This window comes from Lepisma saccharinum, chromosome 4 (assembly GCF_977018435.1).
Source record: "Lepisma saccharinum chromosome 4, izLepSacc3.1, whole genome shotgun sequence".
Lineage (NCBI taxonomy): Eukaryota > Metazoa > Arthropoda > Insecta > Zygentoma > Lepismatidae > Lepisma > Lepisma saccharinum.
The window spans coordinates 117,429,742-117,451,383 of record NC_139232.1 but is presented as its reverse complement, the minus strand read 5'-3'; the positions used below and the strand labels follow the sequence as shown (position 1 = coordinate 117,451,383).

General features: G+C 35.5%; 1 protein-coding gene across 1 annotated transcript in view; it reads right to left on the bottom strand.

The window, feature by feature from the left end:
• Positions 1 to 301: 301 nt before the first annotated feature.
• The window catches only part of Gnptab (N-acetylglucosamine-1-phosphate transferase subunits alpha and beta), an 89,082-nt gene continuing 67,741 nt past the window's right edge, over positions 302 to 21,642 (bottom strand). The window contains exons 15-17 of the mRNA XM_083121296.1: positions 20,035 to 20,219; positions 7,157 to 7,418; positions 302 to 1,252 (exon numbers count right to left, since the gene is read on the bottom strand). Of these exons, the coding sequence (XP_082977422.1) occupies positions 1,169 to 1,252; positions 7,157 to 7,418; positions 20,035 to 20,219 (531 nt within the window). The 3' untranslated portion in view covers positions 302 to 1,168. The remainder of the gene's footprint in view (positions 1,253 to 7,156; positions 7,419 to 20,034; positions 20,220 to 21,642) is intronic.

Sequence of the window (21,642 nt, the reverse complement as noted above, 5' to 3'; positions counted from 1 at the left end):
GGATGGTTCGTTCGTTCATCTCCTTCATTAATGATTATAACCATTTGTCTTCACAGGTTTTAAATGAGGAAAAATGAAACTGTTTATTGATGCATTTACTTTAGAAAACTGTCGCATATGAATTATATTTTTACCTTTTATTTAAAAATACAAAATGGTAGATTATTGCACAAAGCTACAGGTTATTTATGGGAATATTGGATCAGTAAACTTATCAGCAATTTTGCCAATAATGGATGCATCAACCAATATCAACATAGTAGTAATTAATGTGTATCAATCTTATATTTTTATATCTACATGATTCTGAAACAACTTCTATTTCAATTTACTTGTGATGAAGACCAATGATGAATGCTTGGAATGTCAAGATTTCTACATGAGCAACATATCAAGGTACATAAATAATAAATGGCAGATTAGAATTTAATAAATGCTGTGTAACTATGAGGAATATAATGCCTTTTACTTTTGAATGATGTTAAACTACAAGACACACAGAGAGAATAGATAGTATACATATTTTGGAGGACTGAAACCATGCTATATCCCAACAAAAAGAAAATAAAGTTTTGCTGAAAATTGGATCCAATGCAAGGAAAAGGGAATATAAGTACATGAGGAAGATCAACAAGGACACATGAGTAGAGGTATGGAAGCAAAGGTACAATTATGATGAAAAGTACAGCAGGAATTTGAAACAGCAAAACATTCCTCTTTTTGACATGGTAATTTGTATTAAAAATGTACATTTCAACCAAGTCCATTGGCAAATTTTCAGGGTCAAAGAATGGACTAAAGCATAATTCTCAATATGAGGTATTTTATTAATATTTTCAACATGTACATACAAGAACTTTCAATGTGAAAGATAAAAATGGAATGATGCAATGTTATTCCGAGCATCAAAGGGTGTTTATTTGCAGGACAGGTATTTCATGGAAGAGGACGAGGGAGCCAGATGAACAACCAGAGAATAATTTGAGGAACAAACTGGAAAAGCTGATGAGGCAGATAGGAAAACCAATGGTAATTTTATCAGGAATAAAAGTGAAAGGTACAAAAACAATCACCTTAAAGCACAGATAGAACTTGATATCTGTCTCGAAATTTACCAGCAAATTAATATCACAAACCAACATTCCAAATATTATCCACCACCACTCACTCACACTTCTGTAGCATAACGTCTGAATTTCCTGTTGCGAGGCCTTGAGTGACGACTAAAAATTCGGCGATGAAGATTAGTACACTGTGATGTAAAAAAAAAAAAATGAAGTAAATATAACTAATAATAATATCAGTAGGAATAAAATTATGTCAAGGTAACAAACACACAATTCCACCTCAGAAACTGTCAGTAATAAGTTGGTGTTGGACTTTGGTGTGTCTCATCAAAGGCTTGTTAAAAAACTTCTCTAGTTTTTCCAAAAAAATGCTTATGATATTTTGAATTATCTTTGGAATTATTTTCAGAACATTCAGGTTAATCTTCACTAAATTGGCATTTGCTCACGTCTAAATATCTGTGATATAAAATAAGTTTACAGTCCAACCAAGCTCTTACAAATATCCAAACAGCATTGAAAGCAATGACACTAGCAAACTTCTGGCTCCGCCTCAAATTTTACAATCTACAAATGGACATAGCATGTGCAGAGACGTAATTAGTTAAATTAGCGATTAAGCCTGAGGATGACTGGGTAACTTGGTGGTATAGCACTGGCACAGAATGTCAAAGGAACAATTCCTGATTCAGCCTCAAATTTTAACAAACTTTTCTTGAAGGTAATATTCATTAGTTATGATTTTCTATTACCAACGATGTAAAACTGACATCTTACCCATTTGATGTAAAATTCAAATGTTCGTTGAAGAGTGTGAATGGTTCATTACCCTCCTTAAGTAATGTATGTAATCAGGTGACTACAACAGGTTTTGTTTTTGAAAAAAAGAACTACATATTTAAGCATTTACTTTACAAAACCATAAGATGTTTATATTCACAAAATAATAAGAAAATGTCAGAATTCCACAGAACCCACTTAATAAGGGTTAAAAAAAAGTGCAAGTTAATTTACACTCACACAGACATAGAAAAATGGTGCCTGAAAATTTTTACCTGGCACCTGAATTTTCGAATTTAGTTCTAAAAATATTTTATTAATATTTCGAGTTCACTTATACTTCTGTAGAAACTTTCATTACTCTCTTTTCTAAAAAAAATAATAAATACAGTAGATTGATTTGATTTGGTATATTTTACTTTGCTTTTCTGCCACCGTGAAGATGAGGATGAGTGATGATATGATGAAATTGAAAGAACACTCACAAAGAACTCCCATGCCCAGACCGAGATTTGATAGTGGAACCCCTGGTAGAGTACTGTATGTGTTTTTCTTGTTTGTGTTTTATGTACCTAGTCTTACCATAAATACTGTCACAAAGTTTTAAGTATATTGACACAAAATGCTGAGAGATATTGTAATATCCTAATAACATTACTGAAATAGATGCAAGACAAATCAAAATCACAAATCATTATTCAAAATGGCCACGCTTAGCACGCACACATTCCGTAAGTCTTTGTGGCCACGCATCAATTGAATTACGCAACACATCGACTGGTAGATGAGCAACTGCCTTCAAAAGAGACCGCATTAAACTTTCAATATTGGGATGTCTCTTCTTGCAAGCCATCTGCTGAAGCTTGGACCACAATTTGTAGTCCAAAGGGTATAGGTTCGGACTTGCAGAAGGCCAATCTGAAGTGGAAATGAAGTCTGGAACATTTGCCTCCGGCCACTGCTGTGTTGTTCGGGCCCCATATGTTGGGGCTGAATCCTGATGGAAGCTCGAGTTCTGACCATGGAAGAGAGTGTTGTTGACATTCTTGACTAGTCTCACAAGCACTGTCTGCTCGTACACTTTGGCTGATGTTTTTACCCCTTTTCACAGAAATGGAGCGTGGTCTCATAGCAAATGTTCCAGACTTCATTTCCACTTCAGATTGGCCTTCTGCAAGTCCGAACCTATACCCTTTGGACTACAAATTGTGGTCCAAGCTTCAGGAGATGGCTTGTAAGAAGAGACATCCCAATACTGAAAGTTTAAAGTGGTCGGTCTCTTCTGAAGGCAGTTGCTCATTTTCCAGTCGATGTGCTGCGTAATTCAATTGATGCATGACCACAAAGACTTATGGAATGTGTGCGTGATAAGGGCGGCCATTATGAATATTGATTTGTGATTTTGATTTGTCATGCATCCATTTCAGTAATGTTATTAGGATATTAAAATATCTCTCAGCATTTTGTGTCAATTTACTTAAAACTTTGTGACAGTATTTATGGTAAGACTAGGTATTTTGGTGAAAAATCAGATATGCATGATGCAATTTCATAAGGATGACTGGAAACTGAATGATGGCTATTCCCATAAGTGTCTCATAAAAAATTAATTACTTTTATTAATTATGAAATTAGGTGCTCTAAGGTCTCATTTCAAATGTGTAGCTTTATCTTAGTTTGATTTTTCTTAGCTAGTACAGGAAAACCTCGTTAATACGATATTGGTTAATACGAAGTACCCTTTAATCCGAAGTTCTTCCCATTCCCCAGCCGATAAGATAGGATTTATAATGTATTTCAGTACGGATAAATCGAAATACGGATAATTTTTAATACGAAGTTGTTTACAAGACCCTTCCGCAAAACTGGTTTCGCTTAATTCGAAGTAGACACCTGCGTAAGTCGACAAGAGAAGATCGAATGTGGAGAGAGCTTGGACGTTATTTTAACTTGACTTGACATGTTTCCTTGTAATAAGAGGTGCTGACAACTCGAGGGAAGCAGCCCGAAATGCCCGTTGGACATTGACATTCTTTGTCATTGTGCATGGCAGGTCAAGCTCTTTCCCCGTTGAATGCGTCACCTTGGAAATATTCACCATTGCTAGATGAGAAATGCGAGATAAGATCGCACGAATGCTCCAAAATACAAGACGCGTGACGCCTGGAAGTCACACCCATCTGTCTAGCTCTGAGCTCGAGATGCAGCAACTTCCCGTGAGCGAGCAACGTTTGGCCTGGTAGCCGACAACTTTAAGTGAAAGCGTGTTCTTTGTGCCCTGTAGAACTTCATAAAAAAAAGGGAAAATGTTAAAGATAATCAAAGCCGCATAGGCCAACTAAAGATCGTCAACCCGCTTAATGCGTTGTCATCTAGGTTTCCCGCAAAAGTTGACGTCGATCTTACGTATGTTGCAACTCCAGTTTCCCGCTTCATACGTTTCCCAACTGTGCCGGTCATAAAATTTGCCAAAACCGTGTTTTGTTGTCTGAGTGACTTCTCCCCTTTATCTATCAGCAAATGGGGGGGGGGGGGGGGGGGGTCCGTTGCTATATTCTTGCTCCTGTGCGCACACGGGCTCCTTTCCTTTGGCGTCTAAAAAAATCGAACAGTTCTGAATACCATCTTGAAAACGAACAAAACCCGCATGATAAGTAAAAGAAAAGTGACCCCCTTCCTTCTCCTACAACAGCTCATTATCCGCCACTGGTGTGCATGGTAATGTGATAATTGCAGAATTCAGGTCCCTCTTTCTTGTTTGAATGCAGCTGTCTGGATAGGAAATATTGCCCGTATTATTGTCTGTTGCATGGTAAAAGGTAATGAAAGGATCTTTTTTTTTTTTTTTTTCACACTGCTGATAAAAAGTTGGGTCTTCGACAACTGACAACTGCGTTATCTTTAAAATGCCGATGATTTCCCTTCTGCCACCTGCTGCTCTAACTTCCAGCCTGTCTTACGCTGCAGCTGGCGCCAGTGTTTAGTCTAGCGTCTGGAAAGCTCTCGCTTGCCGATAACTGCAATGACTCATCCAGTGGGAAGGAATAAGCTTCATTGTTTTGAACCTAGCAAAGCCATATAATCCCCCTTTGCTTGAGAACCATTAGCGTGCTGCTGTTAAAAAAAAAACACGCAATGTTCAATGTAGGAATACGAGAGGAAAAGTTTTGGCGGAGCGAGTGTTTGACCTCCAGAATACTCCTGAAACCTACAATAACAACAAATTGTCGATTAATCTGAAAATAGGCAAGTTTCGTAAAGCTTGTTTTTAGTTCATTTTATGCTGATGAGCTAAGCGGGACTAAATATAGTTTAAAGTGGGATCCAAACCAGAGTCATTATCGAGTGCGGCACTGTTTGTGTCCAGATCGCAAGTTGTGTGTTTACTTTTTTAGAGTGGATTACAATGCAAGTTGAGGAAGAGTTTGAACTGATCCCTGCAGAGGGGGGGGGGGGGGGAATATGAAGTTAACTGAAGCAAAGAATACGTGACTTTTTTTTACGATGTGTTTTAGACAGCCGGACCAGAACGAAATTTGCAGCCCCGATTTTTTTGTTTTGTGCCAGGGAAAGGTTGTGTTCTCCCCCAAAAGAATCTTCTCTTACCAGTTAATCCCTGTCCGATTATCTCCCGTCTCTTGCTCGCGCCAATGTGACTACTGTCAAGATTCTTCCGAGTTTCACTTCTTGCAATAAACGAGATTGTTTTCCTTTCCGTAGGTCTCCGTGCAAACGGGTTTCTTATGAACTAAAATTGTAAGAATTTCGTGGAAGAGCAACGACTTTGCACAATTAAAAGAAAATACCGTTTCTTATAAGACTTTTTGCCACGACATGCATCCCGTGCATAACCGGTTGTATAACTAGGCAGGATAAATGGTGTTAACAGTCTCCTTGGAATCTTTGTGTCCGCGTTAAGCTCCGTGTTCTCATTTTGTGTAACATTTTTTACACTTTCTTTAAAACGTACAATATTATTATATAGTACATATAAAGCTTATTTTCTGAGCTACCACCAAGTATAAAACATCCTTTATGGGGGTAATTTATACTCTACTTTATTTACACTTGAAAACAGGCGCCATCTTGAAAAGTTTGGATAACTCGAAGTCGTTTTATACGAAGTTGACATTTTTTGGTCCCTTGAACTTCGTATTAACGAGGTTTTCCAGTATTTGCAAACTAATAATAATAATAATTAATTAATTAATATTTATTTAAGTGATGAGCATGATTTAACAACCAGGTACATCATCACTATGTCAAAATTGGTTATACAAAATTACAGAATTGAATACATAATTATAAAATAATACAGTGGATCCTACAATCTTATACATCATCATAAATTCAAATTGTAGGTTTCAACAAGATCAGCTACTAAACTCTGGTCTTATTTAGACATGTAAGAATTGAGAAATATCTATGGGAATATCTGGGAACTTTATAAGATACATTATTTAAAAAAATATTCACTGTCAATCTGGAAAGTTAAGATCTTCTGTACAAAATTTATCCTTTTCATTTTTCTACTTTCTTCTAAGGTAAACATATTCAACTGTGTTAATCATTCCGAGTAATGTTGGTCATAGTATTTTTTTTTTTAAACCTGATAAAAAGTTTTTGAGCTGATTCAACTTTTTGAAGGTGACTGGTGGCTGTCAGAAACCATAATTCATTAGCATATTCAAGAATAGGACGAACTATCGTTTTATACAGGTATATTAAAGTATCTTCTTTTTGAAAAACTTTCCGTAAGAAAAATATATAACCAAGCATCTTCTTTGCTGTTTTGCAAGTTTCTGAAATATCCTCATCAAATATGAGAGAGGAGTGAGTCTATTAATATCCCTGTCTTTATGACTATCGCACACTTGGATTTTATTTTGATAAATATAATAGTAATGTAATATAATATAATAATAATAATAATAATAATGATGATGATGATGATGATGATGATGATCCTGGCTCCTGGAAAAAAAGCTGGCACCTGTATTATTTTTGGCATTATTCTATCCCTGTTCTCCCTGTCCTTTCCTAAACCTACATACCATGGAATTTAATTGCTGGAAAACAATGTATATTATATACCTCAGATAATAAGGGCAAATCAGGGATTCATTGAGCCATACTCAAAATCAAGCACCATCTTGGCACCCACCCCTGCTATTAACATGGAATTTTCCAGATGGAAAGCAATTTTTATTATATTTTGTTTACAATGTGGTAAGTCTATGGGTTAAAACTACAGTGGACAGTGAACCTGCACTACATACAGACATGCCAAGTAGTAGAGATTAACTTACCTCAGTCTGGAAGAAGTTCACCACCGTGAAAATGATCAGCCCGCTGACACAAAGGTAAGTGACCACCTTTATCATGTTGTGGTAAACTTTCCAAGACTTCAATTCAAACATGTGAAGAAACCTGTTGCGGTATTCAGGAGGGAGCTCGAAGCTGGAAGGAATTGGGAAAAGAGACTCGTAGAAGTCCTGAAGAACGGCTCTCACAACAGCATTCTCGCTCTCGGAAGATGGATCCATGTTATCATTTAAACAAATGAATTTCCTTAGAGAAAAAGAGGAAAAGCTATAAACATCGCATGCAGTAGCCATGTGGAAAATACACATATTTTGAAGATATATACATATATGGGCATTGCTGTACACCACACCAAACTTTCACTGTGCGTAGAGGGAAACAACTTTTCTTACATGTCTCTTGCTTATTGTTTGGATGATCAGCCCTCAAAATATGACATTTTCTATCCTGTATTATGCTTAACTTCTATGAAGTCACAAAGTATTGATAAAATATCAGCAAATGTAATATGAATTTCAAATTCTGTTATTTACAGTCACTTGTGGGTAACCGTAAAAAAAATGATGAAAGGACACCACAAACAACACACATGCCTACACTGAGATTCAAACCTGGGAACTTCAGTGGTGAGCACAAAAGTCAAGCACAAACTCCATCTATATTACAAAATAGACACTAATACAACATGAAGTAACACAACCTCCTTATTAGGCAAACTGAATATGCCATCATCATATAATCAATAAAAACATCAACTGTTGCTAATTTTGGATTGGTGCAATTCAAATGTCTGGCAGATGTGTCACTTCCAAATGCTTCGTAGATGAAATCAACAATACATAGTCAAAGTAGTCTGTCTCACACTGTCAACAACTGGATTCCATGGAGAAGTGAGAATTATGCGATGCAAAGAAGTTTTCAACCACATGCCAGACCTCTGCAACTTCTTTTTTGGCCAAGAAGTAATGAAGGTGGTATGACAATAAAAATAATACATTGTCATAACTACATTTGAAAATGGTTAGGCTAAGTCCAAAGTTTCACATTTGTGCAATATTTATAATAATTTAGTCAAATGATTACTCAAAATTTATTCATATAATGCAATTAAATGTCTGAAATTATTATTTAAACTAATTTTATTAAATATGATGTTTAAAAAGCCAATTTGTATATAATGACAAAATTATCAAATTGTGCAATATGTTGAATTCATATTCATAACAGTTATTTTTGACTGACAAAATAAAAAACAAATATTTTAAATCATATGTGTTCTTTCAGACAAGAAAGATATGATACATTCAAATTTATAATTAAATTTATTGAAATTATGTACATTTGCATTGGCATCAAGGTTTATATACAAAGGTCAACTCTTTAAAATTGTTCAATGTATAATATGATGTCATACTTGGTATTTTGTATCAACATTCAAAAAATGGTAATTGTAATCATTAGATAAGTATATTGTGATATACATAGTAAAATAGCTGTAACAGAGCAAATATGTACATTTACTACACAAACATTCAAGCTGTTAAGCACTTATGGACAAAAATATAAAACAAAAAAACAATTGAAGATAACTCATACTAAAAAATCTGGCTTGAACTAGTTGCTCTAATACTAGTTGTCTGTGACTTTAAAAGGGATCTCAGGATGGAAAAAAGATAAGTACAGATTTAGCAATATGGAATGGTGTTATATTTGTACAATAATTGTTGCTTTTAAAGCATTAAACTGGACAATGTTATAATAACTTGGATGTTTAAGTTATATAGAAGCCTTTTATGACTCGAATGAACTTTGAATATGATATAATCTTATAAAGAATCGAAAGTTGTGGAATGACACTGATGTGTATAATAGATGCCATGTTGAATTGGAAGCAGTGAATAGGTATCTGTTTTCATCTTCCTTAACGGGCAGGCTTGTAAATGTTACAGTTCCTCAAATGAGTGCTTGGAGGAAGGTTGCATAGAGTGACACTTATATGTTCTACATTTGGAGGTGATTTGATCAGATGATGAATTTACAAAACTGAAGCTCAGAATTGTAGATACAAAGACTTGCTTCATCCTGGAAGGAGATAAAGATATATTTTTTTTTTATGTATAGCATTGACATCTTATAAATGTTCTTGTAAACAAAGGCATAATTTGATGCTATTGTAATTTTTGTTGTTTCTAGTTGTTGTTTTTTTCATTTTTATCAATATAATAATTATAAAGTTATCAGTATATGTAAATTTAAATTTCCTTTTCAACATAGCACCATAGCTACCTATTGTGCTGATACTGAGTTTGAATTATACTGACAAAGTCGTTATATATTTAAGATTATGAGACTTAGGTGATTAGTTGAAAAGGTTCAAGCTTATAATAATCTTTGTATTGTTTTGCTTCTTGTTCTGGTTTCTGAGGTTAGGTGTTTTTACCTTTAAATATGTCAGATCCAAAGGGTGATTTCTGCTTGGCAGATGTTATGGCTGCTCTCAATGCTATCAAAGATGGCCAAACAGAGCTCAAAGCTAATCAGGAGGATCTCAAAGCTAATCAGGAGGATCTCAAAGCTAATCAGGAGGATCTCAAAGCTAATCAGGAAAAGACTGATGCTCAATTGATAGAGCTGAAAGCTAGCCAGATGGTGCTTAAATCTGGGCTGACAACTCTTCAGCAAACTTCTGATGTTCAATTAAAAGAAATTAGAATTGATCTTGCTCAATATAAGAAGGAGTGTTTAATAAGAACAGAGAAAGTGGAATCTCATATAAAAGCATTATCCATGAAAGTGGATACTGATATTTCTGCAGTATCCTGTGTTGTGGAACAAAAGATGGAAAATTTGGGTAAGCAGGTTGGTGCTGTACAAGAAGCACATGCAGATTTGGCAGAGTGATTGCATGTTGACATGAGACACATGCAAAAGGAATGGTGTGAAACTAAACAGCATTTAGCAAATACTTTGTCCTCTCTTTCAAGTTTACCTAAACCTTCAGTTTGTGATGGTGCTTCTTCTCCACAAATTCAACCTAACCAAGTGATGAATTCTGATCAATTTCAGTACAAAGTGTTTCATAATGAAGAGGATGGCTCAGCAGGGAAGATGCCAAATGAACTTATTCACACCATGCACGGACTTGTGGCAAGTGATTGCAAATTAGAGAATAGTGATCACTCTCAGGACCAGGTTCTGCAGGAACAAATAATGGGTGTAAAGCTAGAAGTTTTAACATTGGTTAAAGAAGTGTTGTCACCCATTAGTCAGTGTAGGTTAGAATCAGCTGGCAGAAGAACTCTTACAAAGAGAAAACGTGCAAAAGTTCCCACAGTAGTGAATAGTTCTGATAGTTGTGTTGATGAGGATGTAGTGCGCAGGCATGTATCTAAGGTATGTGATAAAGCCACTAATACTGAAACAGAGTCATCTGGCTCAGAAGAAAAGTTATTTGATTCTACCAATGACCGTAGAGTTACACCATCTGGTCATCGCCAAGATTATGTAAAAGGTGATTCTTGTTTGCATTATAATAAGTACATAAATAAGAGTGATGTAAATGGTCCTTCTCAAAGTGCAACTTTTGCGACTAGTACTCAATATGACAACTCTTTAGCGCACCGACAATCTTTCATAAAGCCACAAGAATTGTGCAAGTTTCCGCAGTTTGATTGAATCTCGATGGACAGTATGCCATTGGAATTTTTGGAGAAAGTTGAGGAAATGATGGATATTTACAATATCAAGGAAAAGGATTACATGCAATATATACCTAAGTTACTCAAAGACTGTGCAAAAAGTTGGTACACTCAGAATAAATCTTCCTTCAATACTTACCATGATTTTAAAAAGGCCTTTCTGTCTCACTATGAGAATTCTAGGTGGAAGAGTGTCACATTGACTAGGATACTGAATACTCAATTTTCTAGAGCTGCTCATGGTAACTTACAGAAATTTGTAAACAAGAATTATAAATTGCTCAAATCCATCCAGCCTCATGCGGAGGAAGCACACTTGATTGCACAAGTGGCTACGCTTTTGCCATTTAAGATCAGAGAGCACTTTGTGGTAAATAATGTTGAGACATTGCAAAGAGCATTGCAAGCCATAGAGAATTTTGAATCGCTTAGAGACATCACACTTAGGATGAGCAATTCAGAATATGGTGTGAAAAATCGAAACTTTAAAGCTAAAGTAGCTCAAGTGGCTGTGGAACAAGCATCTAGTGCAGATAAAGAGAATACATACTCTCGCAAATCAAATTACGCAAGAACTAATTTTCATAGGAACTATGACAAAACAAACCTTGGAGTTAAGAGCTACAATTGCGGAACAGATAAGATTCCCACAGTAGCTAATGGTGTTGTTTCCCAAGCGGAAAACTGATGAGGACTCATGTTGGGGGAGGTAACATGGGTGCTAATAATGTATTAAAGCCTCCAAATAAGAATAGATTTGCCTATAATAGAAACACAATGGAAACAGACATTCTAACTCCTATACTTGACAATAATCAATTAGTAGGAGATAGCATGATGCTTAGACTTTCACAAAATATCTTAGGTGAACCTGTGAAGGTGGAAAAGGATGGTACACGGCACATTGGATTATGTGTTTCAGGTCAAACAATAGATCAGCTAAGACAAAGAATGGAATCTTATAATAAGTTATCAGACCAGGTAATGTTAATGATTGGCACGAATGATCTACTGAAACGGAGAAATGATGATGATATCAAACAAAGCTTTAACAGACTGATACAGGTCATGAAAAATAAGACAAGGAATATAATTGTACTTACCTTACCACCAATTCCGAAAGTTATGCATTCTAGAGGGGATCCAGAATGGGTCAGATGGCAAAGGTACAATTCTCACCTGTTATCTGTTCAAGATGAGGATAAGGTCAAAGTGCTAAATATTGCTCCTCTTTTCTTTGATGATGATGACAAGATAAATGAAACTCTGTATGAACAGTACATTGGTCCTCGTATACAAAATCGTCTGGATATGATTAATTGGAATCGTGCGGGCATGTGCAAGTTGTTGCAATTTTTATATAGTATGAGTGTCATCCGAAATATGCAGTTGCCTGTCAAAAGTGTGCATAATACTTTTAAGACTGAAGTGTCAGTTCATGCAACTGAGATAGGTGACAAAGAGCGCAACAAGATTGGACACTTAAATCAGGGAAGATCTCATGTTCCTGAAAATAAAAAAAACTAGTCAATTCCCTTTGCCTTGAGGCAGGTGACAGAGGGTATGCTATAAACCCTGCCATAGCAGTTGTTAATGTTGGGGATTGGGAAAAAGGCTTAGAAACTGAAGATCAAAATTACATGAAAGAAAATTACAGACCAATCAATAATGTTCCTAATGGTTCGAATACTGCAAAAATTTGGGTTAATATACTAGATCATAAACATTTGGCTCTATGTGATAGTGGAGCAGAAATTAGTTTGCTTTCCTATCAGGTATGGAAAAATATCTCTTCTACAGCCAGTAGGCCAAGATTATTGAGTACTAAAAACATTAGACTAGTGGATTTTACAGGCTCTAAAAAGAACAAAGTTTTAGGTTTAACTAGGCTTATGATTGTTATCGGTTTGCAAAGTTTGTTGGTACAATTTTTAGTGGTTCAGAATCTGCAGGTGGATATGATCTTGGGCTTAGATGTTCTATATGCATTGCAAGGTACCTTAGATTTCTCTAAGAAGGCACTTGTATGTGATAATGATAAATATGATGTACTTGCCCGTTTCATTCCATTGGAAAATACTGTAGATGTGGATCATTATTATGAATGTTCTTTTGTGTCAAGTTCTGAGGATAATAAGGTGGGTGATGAAACAATATTAAAAATTTCTGGTCAGTTGGATCAAACTGAGATGTTGTCGGTAGTTGAAAAACAGAAATTTTTAAATATATTGTATAAATATAAAAAATTGTTTTCCATTAAACCAGGTTTATGTAAAAATTATGTGCACACAATGGAACTGGATACAGACAAACCCGTGGTAGGTCGAAACTATCCTATTCCATTTACATACCAGGATGAAGTTAGAGAACAGATCAACACCATGTTGGAATGGGATGTGATTGAATTGTCCAACTCCGAATACTTATCCCCTCTATTGGTTGTACCTAAGCCAGGTGGAGGGATAAGAATGTGTGTTGATCTAAAAGGGATAAATAAGCATGTAAAGTTGATGCAAATTCATCCCGTAAAAATAGATGAGTTATTAGTACAGTTTCAAGGTTGTAATTATTTCTCATCTATAGATTTGGGTAATGCCTTTTGGCAAATTGCTTTGGATGAACAAAGTAGAAAATATACAGCATTTTCATTCGAAGGCGTGTTGTATCAATTTAAACGTGTTGTATTTGGTTCAGTGAATGGCACCGCTGTCTTTGTAGATGCAATGAATAGAGTTTTGGCTGATTGTAAGGATTTTGTAGTGGTGTATGTGGATGATATCATTATAAGATCCAAAGACTTTGATTCTCATCTGACACATGTTGAAAGTGTATTTAATTGTCTACTGAAAGCAGGCATGACCTTTAAAATAGAGAAATGTAAATTTTGCTGCAGGGAGATAAAGTTTTTGGGTCACATCATTACCCCAGAAGGGTATCATAAAGATCCAGTTTTTGTCAAGTCTATAATAGAGTTACCGGAACCTAGCTCAATTAAACAATTGCAAAAAATATTAGGTTCCTTAAATTGGATTAGTAAATACATAAAAAATTATGCAATGTTTGCCCAACCCATGTATGAGCTTCTCAAAGCTAAACAAAAATGGTGTTGGAATAAAGAGGCATCTGAAGCATTTCAGCTTTTGAAGGAAAAAATTGCTGAACAAGTAATGCTTGCATTTCCCGATTTTGAACATAATTTCTTTGTTCAAACTGATGCTTCGATTATTGGAGTAGCGGGTTATTGTTTACAGATCATAGAAGGAGGGTTCAAGCCTCTTGGATTTGTGAGCAGATTGTTAAAAGATTATGAGAAATCTTATACATCTACTGAAATGGAGGTGTTGGCGATCCTATATACTATAGACAAATTTGCTTCTATACTAAAAGGGAGGCATTTTGTCATTATTACAGATCATAAAGCCCTCTCGTGGTTGGAAACTGCCCACACGTGGAATGCTCGCCTCACTCGCTGGTTCATCCAGTTACAGATGTATTCATTTGATGTTCAATATTGCAAAGGCAAGGAAAATGTAATCGCTGATTTGCTAAGTCGATCTTTTCCTTGGCAGTTGGACATGCATTATCATGTCAACTACTCCGAGTTGGAATTAATGCTGCAACCTTTGTGTGACTGTAAGGAACTTGTGAATGCACAGAGAAATGATATCGAATTGGATGAGATCATTTCCTATCTCTCTGGAGATGTTGATACTGATAATTCTCGCTGTAGGAATTGGCGGAAACAGTACTGTCTCAGGGAGAACATATTATGTGTCAGGGATTTTCACAGACCAGAAAAGTTAAGGATATGCTTACCTGCCTCCTTAATTGGTAATATGCTCATCAAGTTTCATGATGAGAGTGGTCATTTCGGTGCATCTCGGACAACGGCACAAATGGAAAAACGATGTTTAAAGATATAAAACAATATGTTGCTGATTGCGATACTTGTGTCAGGTCAAAGCCCAATAAACATCCTGCAAAACATTTAGTTAAAATACACCTGACCAGTAAACCTGGAAAAGTCCTTTTTGTGGATTTGCAAGGTCCATTCGTCATGGGTTCTAAGCGGGAGAGATTTTTGTTGACAGTGTTGGATGCTGCAAGTCGGTACTTGTTGGCTTATCCTATTGTCAACAGTAATGCAAATACAGTCATCAAAAAGCTTATCAATTGTTATTTTGTCCATTTGGGTATTCCTGAAAAATTGATTGCCGATAATGGACCTCAATTCAGATCTCATCAGTTTGCAGATAAAATGAAACACTTAGGCATCATGTTAGTGTTCACTCCTCCATATCATCCGTCCTCCAATATGGTTGAGAGATATCATGCAGAGCTTAACCGCTTAATGAGAGTTTTGTGTCAGGATAGTCATACCCTATGGCCTGAAAAGGTTAATGTTGCCCTTCATTGTTTAAATAATGCAATTTCATCTCAAACAGGTTATGCCCCTATAGAACTGCGATTAAATATGGAACCTAACATGAGCATATTCAATAATATCACTGAAGATGAAGTAATGTCATGGGATAATAAAATTCACATGGCACATCTAAAAAGTTTTGAGGCCAGAAGTAAGAAAACAAACCAAATCAACCAAAAACAACAAGCTAAAGTTTCCATATTAGTTGGTGATTTGTTGTTTGTTAGAAACAGACATAAAGATTTAGAAAATAATCCCATTAAGAAATACTGCTTCTTGTTTGAAGGACCTTATTTGTGTGTTGAGAATCATGATGATTCAACAGTTACATTGTTAGAATGCAACACTGGTAATCCTGTGAGTCAAGTGGCCATTGAACACATCAAAGTGTGGAAGTGTTCTAATGCCAAAAGGTATAAATGGCTAGAAATTTTGCAAAACTGCAACAAGTCACATGAGGAGCTAATAAAGAGTTTGTTGCAAGGATGCAAGGTAGATGACATACTTGTCAGATCTTCAAAGGAAACAGATATTTCTGTAGTGAAGATGTAAGATTAAGTAAGCGTCAAGGGTTGGTTGGTTGGGAGTTTCTTATTGACTGAGTGTCAAGGGTGGTATATAAGACCTCAGTTCTTTACTTTTTCGTTCTTTGTATATTAATTTTAGCATTATGAAATTGCTTATGCGAACATGTTGTTTATTTTGTTGGTTTGAAGGACAAAAGATACTTCTTCATTCCACAACCATACCCACAACGGTTGGTTGGTTGGGAGTTTCTTATTGACTGAGTGTCAAGGGTGGTACATAAAACCTCAGTTCTTTACTTTCTTAATTATTCATATATTAATTTTGGCATGAAATTGATTATGCTAACACGTTGTTTATTTTGTTGTTTTGAAGGACAAAAGATACTGCTTCATATCAAAACCATACCCATGAGAGTTGGTTGGTTGAGTTCTTCTCTTAGGCTGTTGGTTAAAGGTCTTACTGTGAGTCACAATACTTTATGCATAATTTTTCTATTGTCTGCTGTTAATGTCAAAATTTTCTCACTTTTCGTGCTTCTTTCCTTGAGTTTGAAACATTAGTTCAGGTATGAAGTATTCCTCTGTAGAGTTTGCCTTAAGTTGATCTTCATGATCCGACATTGGTCCTCATTCATATTTCTTGATCCTTAGTTGTGTTGAACGGTGGAAAAATTTGATATAACAAATATTCTTTGTTATTTGTATTTTGGAGTGCAAAAAATGTATAATATAATGTGATGGCATGTGCATAATAATTTTGAATGCTTAGATTTAGCTTTGGCTTGAAAAATATTTACTAGAGCACAAAGATTCCAAGAATTGAATCGTAGGCTCAAATAGGAATGAACATGACAAAGAGCAAAGTGATTCACGTGTTGATCCAAGCTTCAGTCAAGTAGTTGTTTCCTTTAAAAATGCTAGAATGCATTATGGCTCCAAAATGTGTTCACAAAGGGCTGAATAGTAAGTTCGAGCCGTGACGCTGCGAGTTCAGGAACAACAATTATTTATGATTTATAATTTTTGTGCGCACATCATAATTTATACATTTCTTGCATGAATTCATTTGTGATGTAAAAAATCTTATATTCAGCACTCCGTAAATCTGAGGATGTTTGCTTCTTGATGCAGGGACTTAGATTTTTGTCTTGTTAGCTGATCTTACCAGATAGATGGATGAATTCCCAATGGGAAACTTAGTTGGATCAGAGGTTACTTACTCTACATGTAGAAAATTATTATTAATATATTTTTTGGCTAAATAAAGATTAATATAGAAATTATGCTCTCAGGTTGAGAATGAAGTTCTGAATGGTGCTTCATGGGTTGACAATAAATAATAATGTTAGGTAGGTACATTGTTTATGTAAAAATGATTCATGTGGTACTTCACTAGATAATAATTGTTGGTATGTCGAACTTGAATTTCATTTTTTCAATATTATTATGTACTAAAATTTCATTATGCATAGTTGCACTGTATTGGTTCAAGATGAACAAGTTCTTGTTGTATTGTTGGAAAACAAATATTCAGTTATACTCAATTGATTATAATGCTAAACATGTAAACAGTTTGTAAATATAGAGGCATTATATTAATTATTATATGTTAAAAGTCTCAGTAGTGCTCAGATCTGTTGTGGGTTCGTCCCTTGTTGAGCGCCAGTATGACAATAAAAATAATACATTGTCATAACTACATTTGAAAATGGTTAGGCTAAGTCCAAAGTTTCACATTTGTGCAATATTTATAATAATTTAGTCAAATGATTACTCAAAATTTATTCATATAATGCAATTAAATGTCTGAAATTATTATTTAAACTAATTTTATTAAATATGATGTTTAAAAAGCCAATTTGTATATAATGACAAAATTATCAAATTGTGCAATATGTTGAATTCATATTCATAACAGTTATTTTTGACTGACAAAATAAAAAACAAATATTTTAAATCATATGTGTTCTTTCAGACAAGAAAGATATGATACATTCAAATTTATAATTAAATTTATTGAAATTATGTACATTTGCATTGGCATCAAGGTTTATATACAAAGGTCAACTCTTTAAAATTGTTCAATGTATAATATGATGTCATACTTGGTATTTTGTATCAACATTCAAAAAATGGTAATTGTAATCATTAGATAAGTATATTGTGATATACATAGTAAAATAGCTGTAACAGAGCAAATATGTACATTTACTACACAAACATTCAAGCTGTTAAGCACTTATGGACAAAAATATAAAACAAAAAAACAATTGAAGATAACTCATACTAAAAAATCTGGCTTGAACTAGTTGCTCTAATACTAGTTGTCTGTGACTTTAAAAGGGATCTCAGGATGGAAAAAAGATAAGTACAGATTTAGCAATATGGAATGGTGTTATATTTGTACAATAATTGTTGCTTTTAAAGCATTAAACTGGACAATGTTATAATAACTTGGATGTTTAAGTTATATAGAAGCCTTTTATGACTCGAATGAACTTTGAATATGATATAATCTTATAAAGAATCGAAAGTTGTGGAATGACACTGATGTGTATAATAGATGCCATGTTGAATTGGAAGCAGTGAATAGGTATCTGTTTTCATCTTCCTTAACGGGCAGGCTTGTAAATGTTACAGTTCCTCAAATGAGTGCTTGGAGGAAGGTTGCATAGAGTGACACTTATATGTTCTACATTTGGAGGTGATTTGATCAGATGATGAATTTACAAAACTGAAGCTCAGAATTGTAGATACAAAGACTTGCTTCATCCTGGAAGGAGATAACAAAGATATATTTTTTTTTATGTATAGCATTGACATCTTATAAATGTTCTTGTAAACAAAGGCATAATTTGATGCTATTGTAATTTTTGTTGTTTCTAGTTGTTTTTTTTTCATTTTTATCAATATAATAATTATAAAGTTATCAGTATATGTAAATTTAAATTTCCTTTTCAACATAGCACCATAGCTACCTATTGTGCTGATACTGAGTTTGAATTATACTGACAAAGTCGTTATAGTGGTTATCAGTGGAAGATAAGTCGGGGGAATATGGTGGGTGAGGAAGGGTTCCATATTGCAACTCACTAAGGGTCCAAACGTCTTTTTGCAACTAATGACCAGGCATTGTTATGCAGCATGAGGGCAGCATGTCTGTTGACCCCTGTGGACAAGTTAACAGTGTATTTCATGCAGTTCAACATTGTAATGATCTGCAATGATAGTCTTGTTCTGATGAGGGTAGATCTATTCCAACAGTAGATCACCAAGCAAGCAGATCACCTATTGTGGGTGGAGGAGTGGTTTTGGACAATGCTCTTGTCATAAAGATAAGAAGTAAAGGTATCCCTGTGGAGGTGATGCGATCAGCTTCACACTCTGGGTGGACCTCAGAACATGCAGAAACAGGGAAATGACTGGAAAAATTCCCGGTCCAGATCACCTGCCCCGGGATTCAAACCTGGGTCTTCCACATGATAGGCAGATGCTCAACCAACTGAGCTACCACGGTTCTTTACAACTGACGTACCATATCCAATTTTCATCATGACTTCAAACATGACAATCCAATGCAGAAATCCTTCCCATTTATTCCTCAAACCAAGAGAACTGCATACTTTGAGATGGTGTCAACTCATGTGGCACGCATGTGCTAAACTTTTTCATCTTACTGATGGCAAGAAGCTGCCGAACAATGGTGTTACGATGCAACATGATGATAAAATTAATGAAGGAACATTCATAAAGAACACCCATGACAAGGCTGAAATTTGAACCCGAGACCTCTGGTATCAGTATGCTCTACTAACGACTCGTCAAGAAGGTCGGCTGTAAATTATGATGTAAGCATTCTTTTGTATAAGCTGTTTGCATTGACACACTGGAAGAAAGTGGGAATTTGTTAGGAATTCAAGATTCAATTCAAGAAGGACGCAAGACAAGGATTAAGGCTCATGGCAGCAACTACAATAAGGGCAAACAGATAGTATTCCCACTCTTTGGGATCAGGAATTACGTAGTATCCCTTTCTTGTTTAATAAAATATGGTGATGGTTGGCAAATATTTGAGCTGGAAATTTCAAAATATTTTATGTAATAAAGACACTGGGTAGTGAAGAGATTGGAATGACACAGATGTATAACTGACTGGAAGACTGACACTGGTAATTGGTAAGTTACATATTACAAGATTCATGCATACTTACTTTGGCTTTTTCCTGACATCATCAAGATGGCTTATTACATGACTTAAATTGGAAGTCAGCATTTTAAATGTAACATCCTCCTCTCCCACAATTTGGTATTTGTACTTCTTCTTGCCACCAAATTTTTCCTTCAGCATTGTTGCAATAAGTTGGCAACTGGAAATCAGCGACTCAGTGACCACAGGCTACAGTAAAGAAATGTAGCTATAACAAATAGAGCATATTATGTGTTCATCAACTTTGCTACAGTTAAAAACAAATAGAAAAGTTAGAACTAAGAAATTTTGACTGGACTGACATGAACTTTTTTATATATATATATATCTATAAGATGCCACATGTGTGCGCAGTGTTTCGTGTCCTATTGCTTCTGGCTGGGATCTGCTACTACAGCTTTCAAGTAGCTCCCACCAAAAATGAAACCTGTGAATAGTTACAGGTTTATTCATCTCACTTTATGCAAATGACGAACCATCATAAATCTTTCAGAAGCAGTCAACCCACAAACACCCAACTAAAGGCATCACCACCAAAAATAAAATCAAACTCCTGGCAGCAGGTTGTAAAGATAGCACTGACATGATATGACCTACATCCCACACACAATATACAATGAAAATCATGAATTTTCAAAATTAATAGGTTCCAGTTAAGTTCAACTAAGCAACACAGGCACAGAAATTTTCTTGCACCACCTCATTACGGTACTGGTAAAAGTTTAACTTTTCATTGAATAAAATAGCTTATTGAGAAAGTACATGTGAAATGTGAGGGCCTTCCGATAGCTAATGCTGTCACTTTGCCATCAATGGTTCTGGGTTCAATTCAGGTGAAGACACACTGTAAAGGGTTTGGGTTTATCACTTTAAACTACACATCTAGCCCTACCCTATCTGAGCATAAAACAGGCATAAGAAAAATTAACCCCATATCAGTAGTACAGTCAACTCTCGATACAACGACCTTTCACAGTTCCCGGGAAAACGGTCGTTGTTTCGAAGGGGTCGTTATTGGAATTTGCACCAAATTTCAGCTTAAGCGGAGCTCAAACGGACATAAAGATGCCTAGGAGATGGTAACACCATGTATCCTGGTAGTTATACAACCTGTTATGTACAGGACACGTGTTGTGAGAAGCAAAATAGAACATGAAAACGTTTTCATAAAAAAGGATTTAAAATAATGTTACTTTCAATTGTCGTTGCTCTCCCAGGAAATTCTTACAATTCTAATTCATGAGAAACCCATTTGCACTGAGACCAATGGAAAGGAAAACAATATCTCGCTTATTGCAAGCGAAACTCGAAGAATCTTGACACCAGTCAGACTGGCGGCAGCAAAAGTCGGGAGATATCTGTCAGATGAAGGTTGGATTTTATACGGGTCTACTGGAGCATTGTCTGTTACAAGATTAACTGGTAAGATTAGATCTCTCGGGAGAAACAACACAACCTCTCTAGGTACCAGACAAAAAAAATACAGGCAGGACTGTAAATTTCGTTCTGGTTCGGCAGTGTAAAATACATCGTAAAAAAAAGGTCACGTTTTCTTTGCTTCAACCAACTTCATTCACTCCCCCCCCCCCCTCCCCCATTCAAGGGAGCAGTC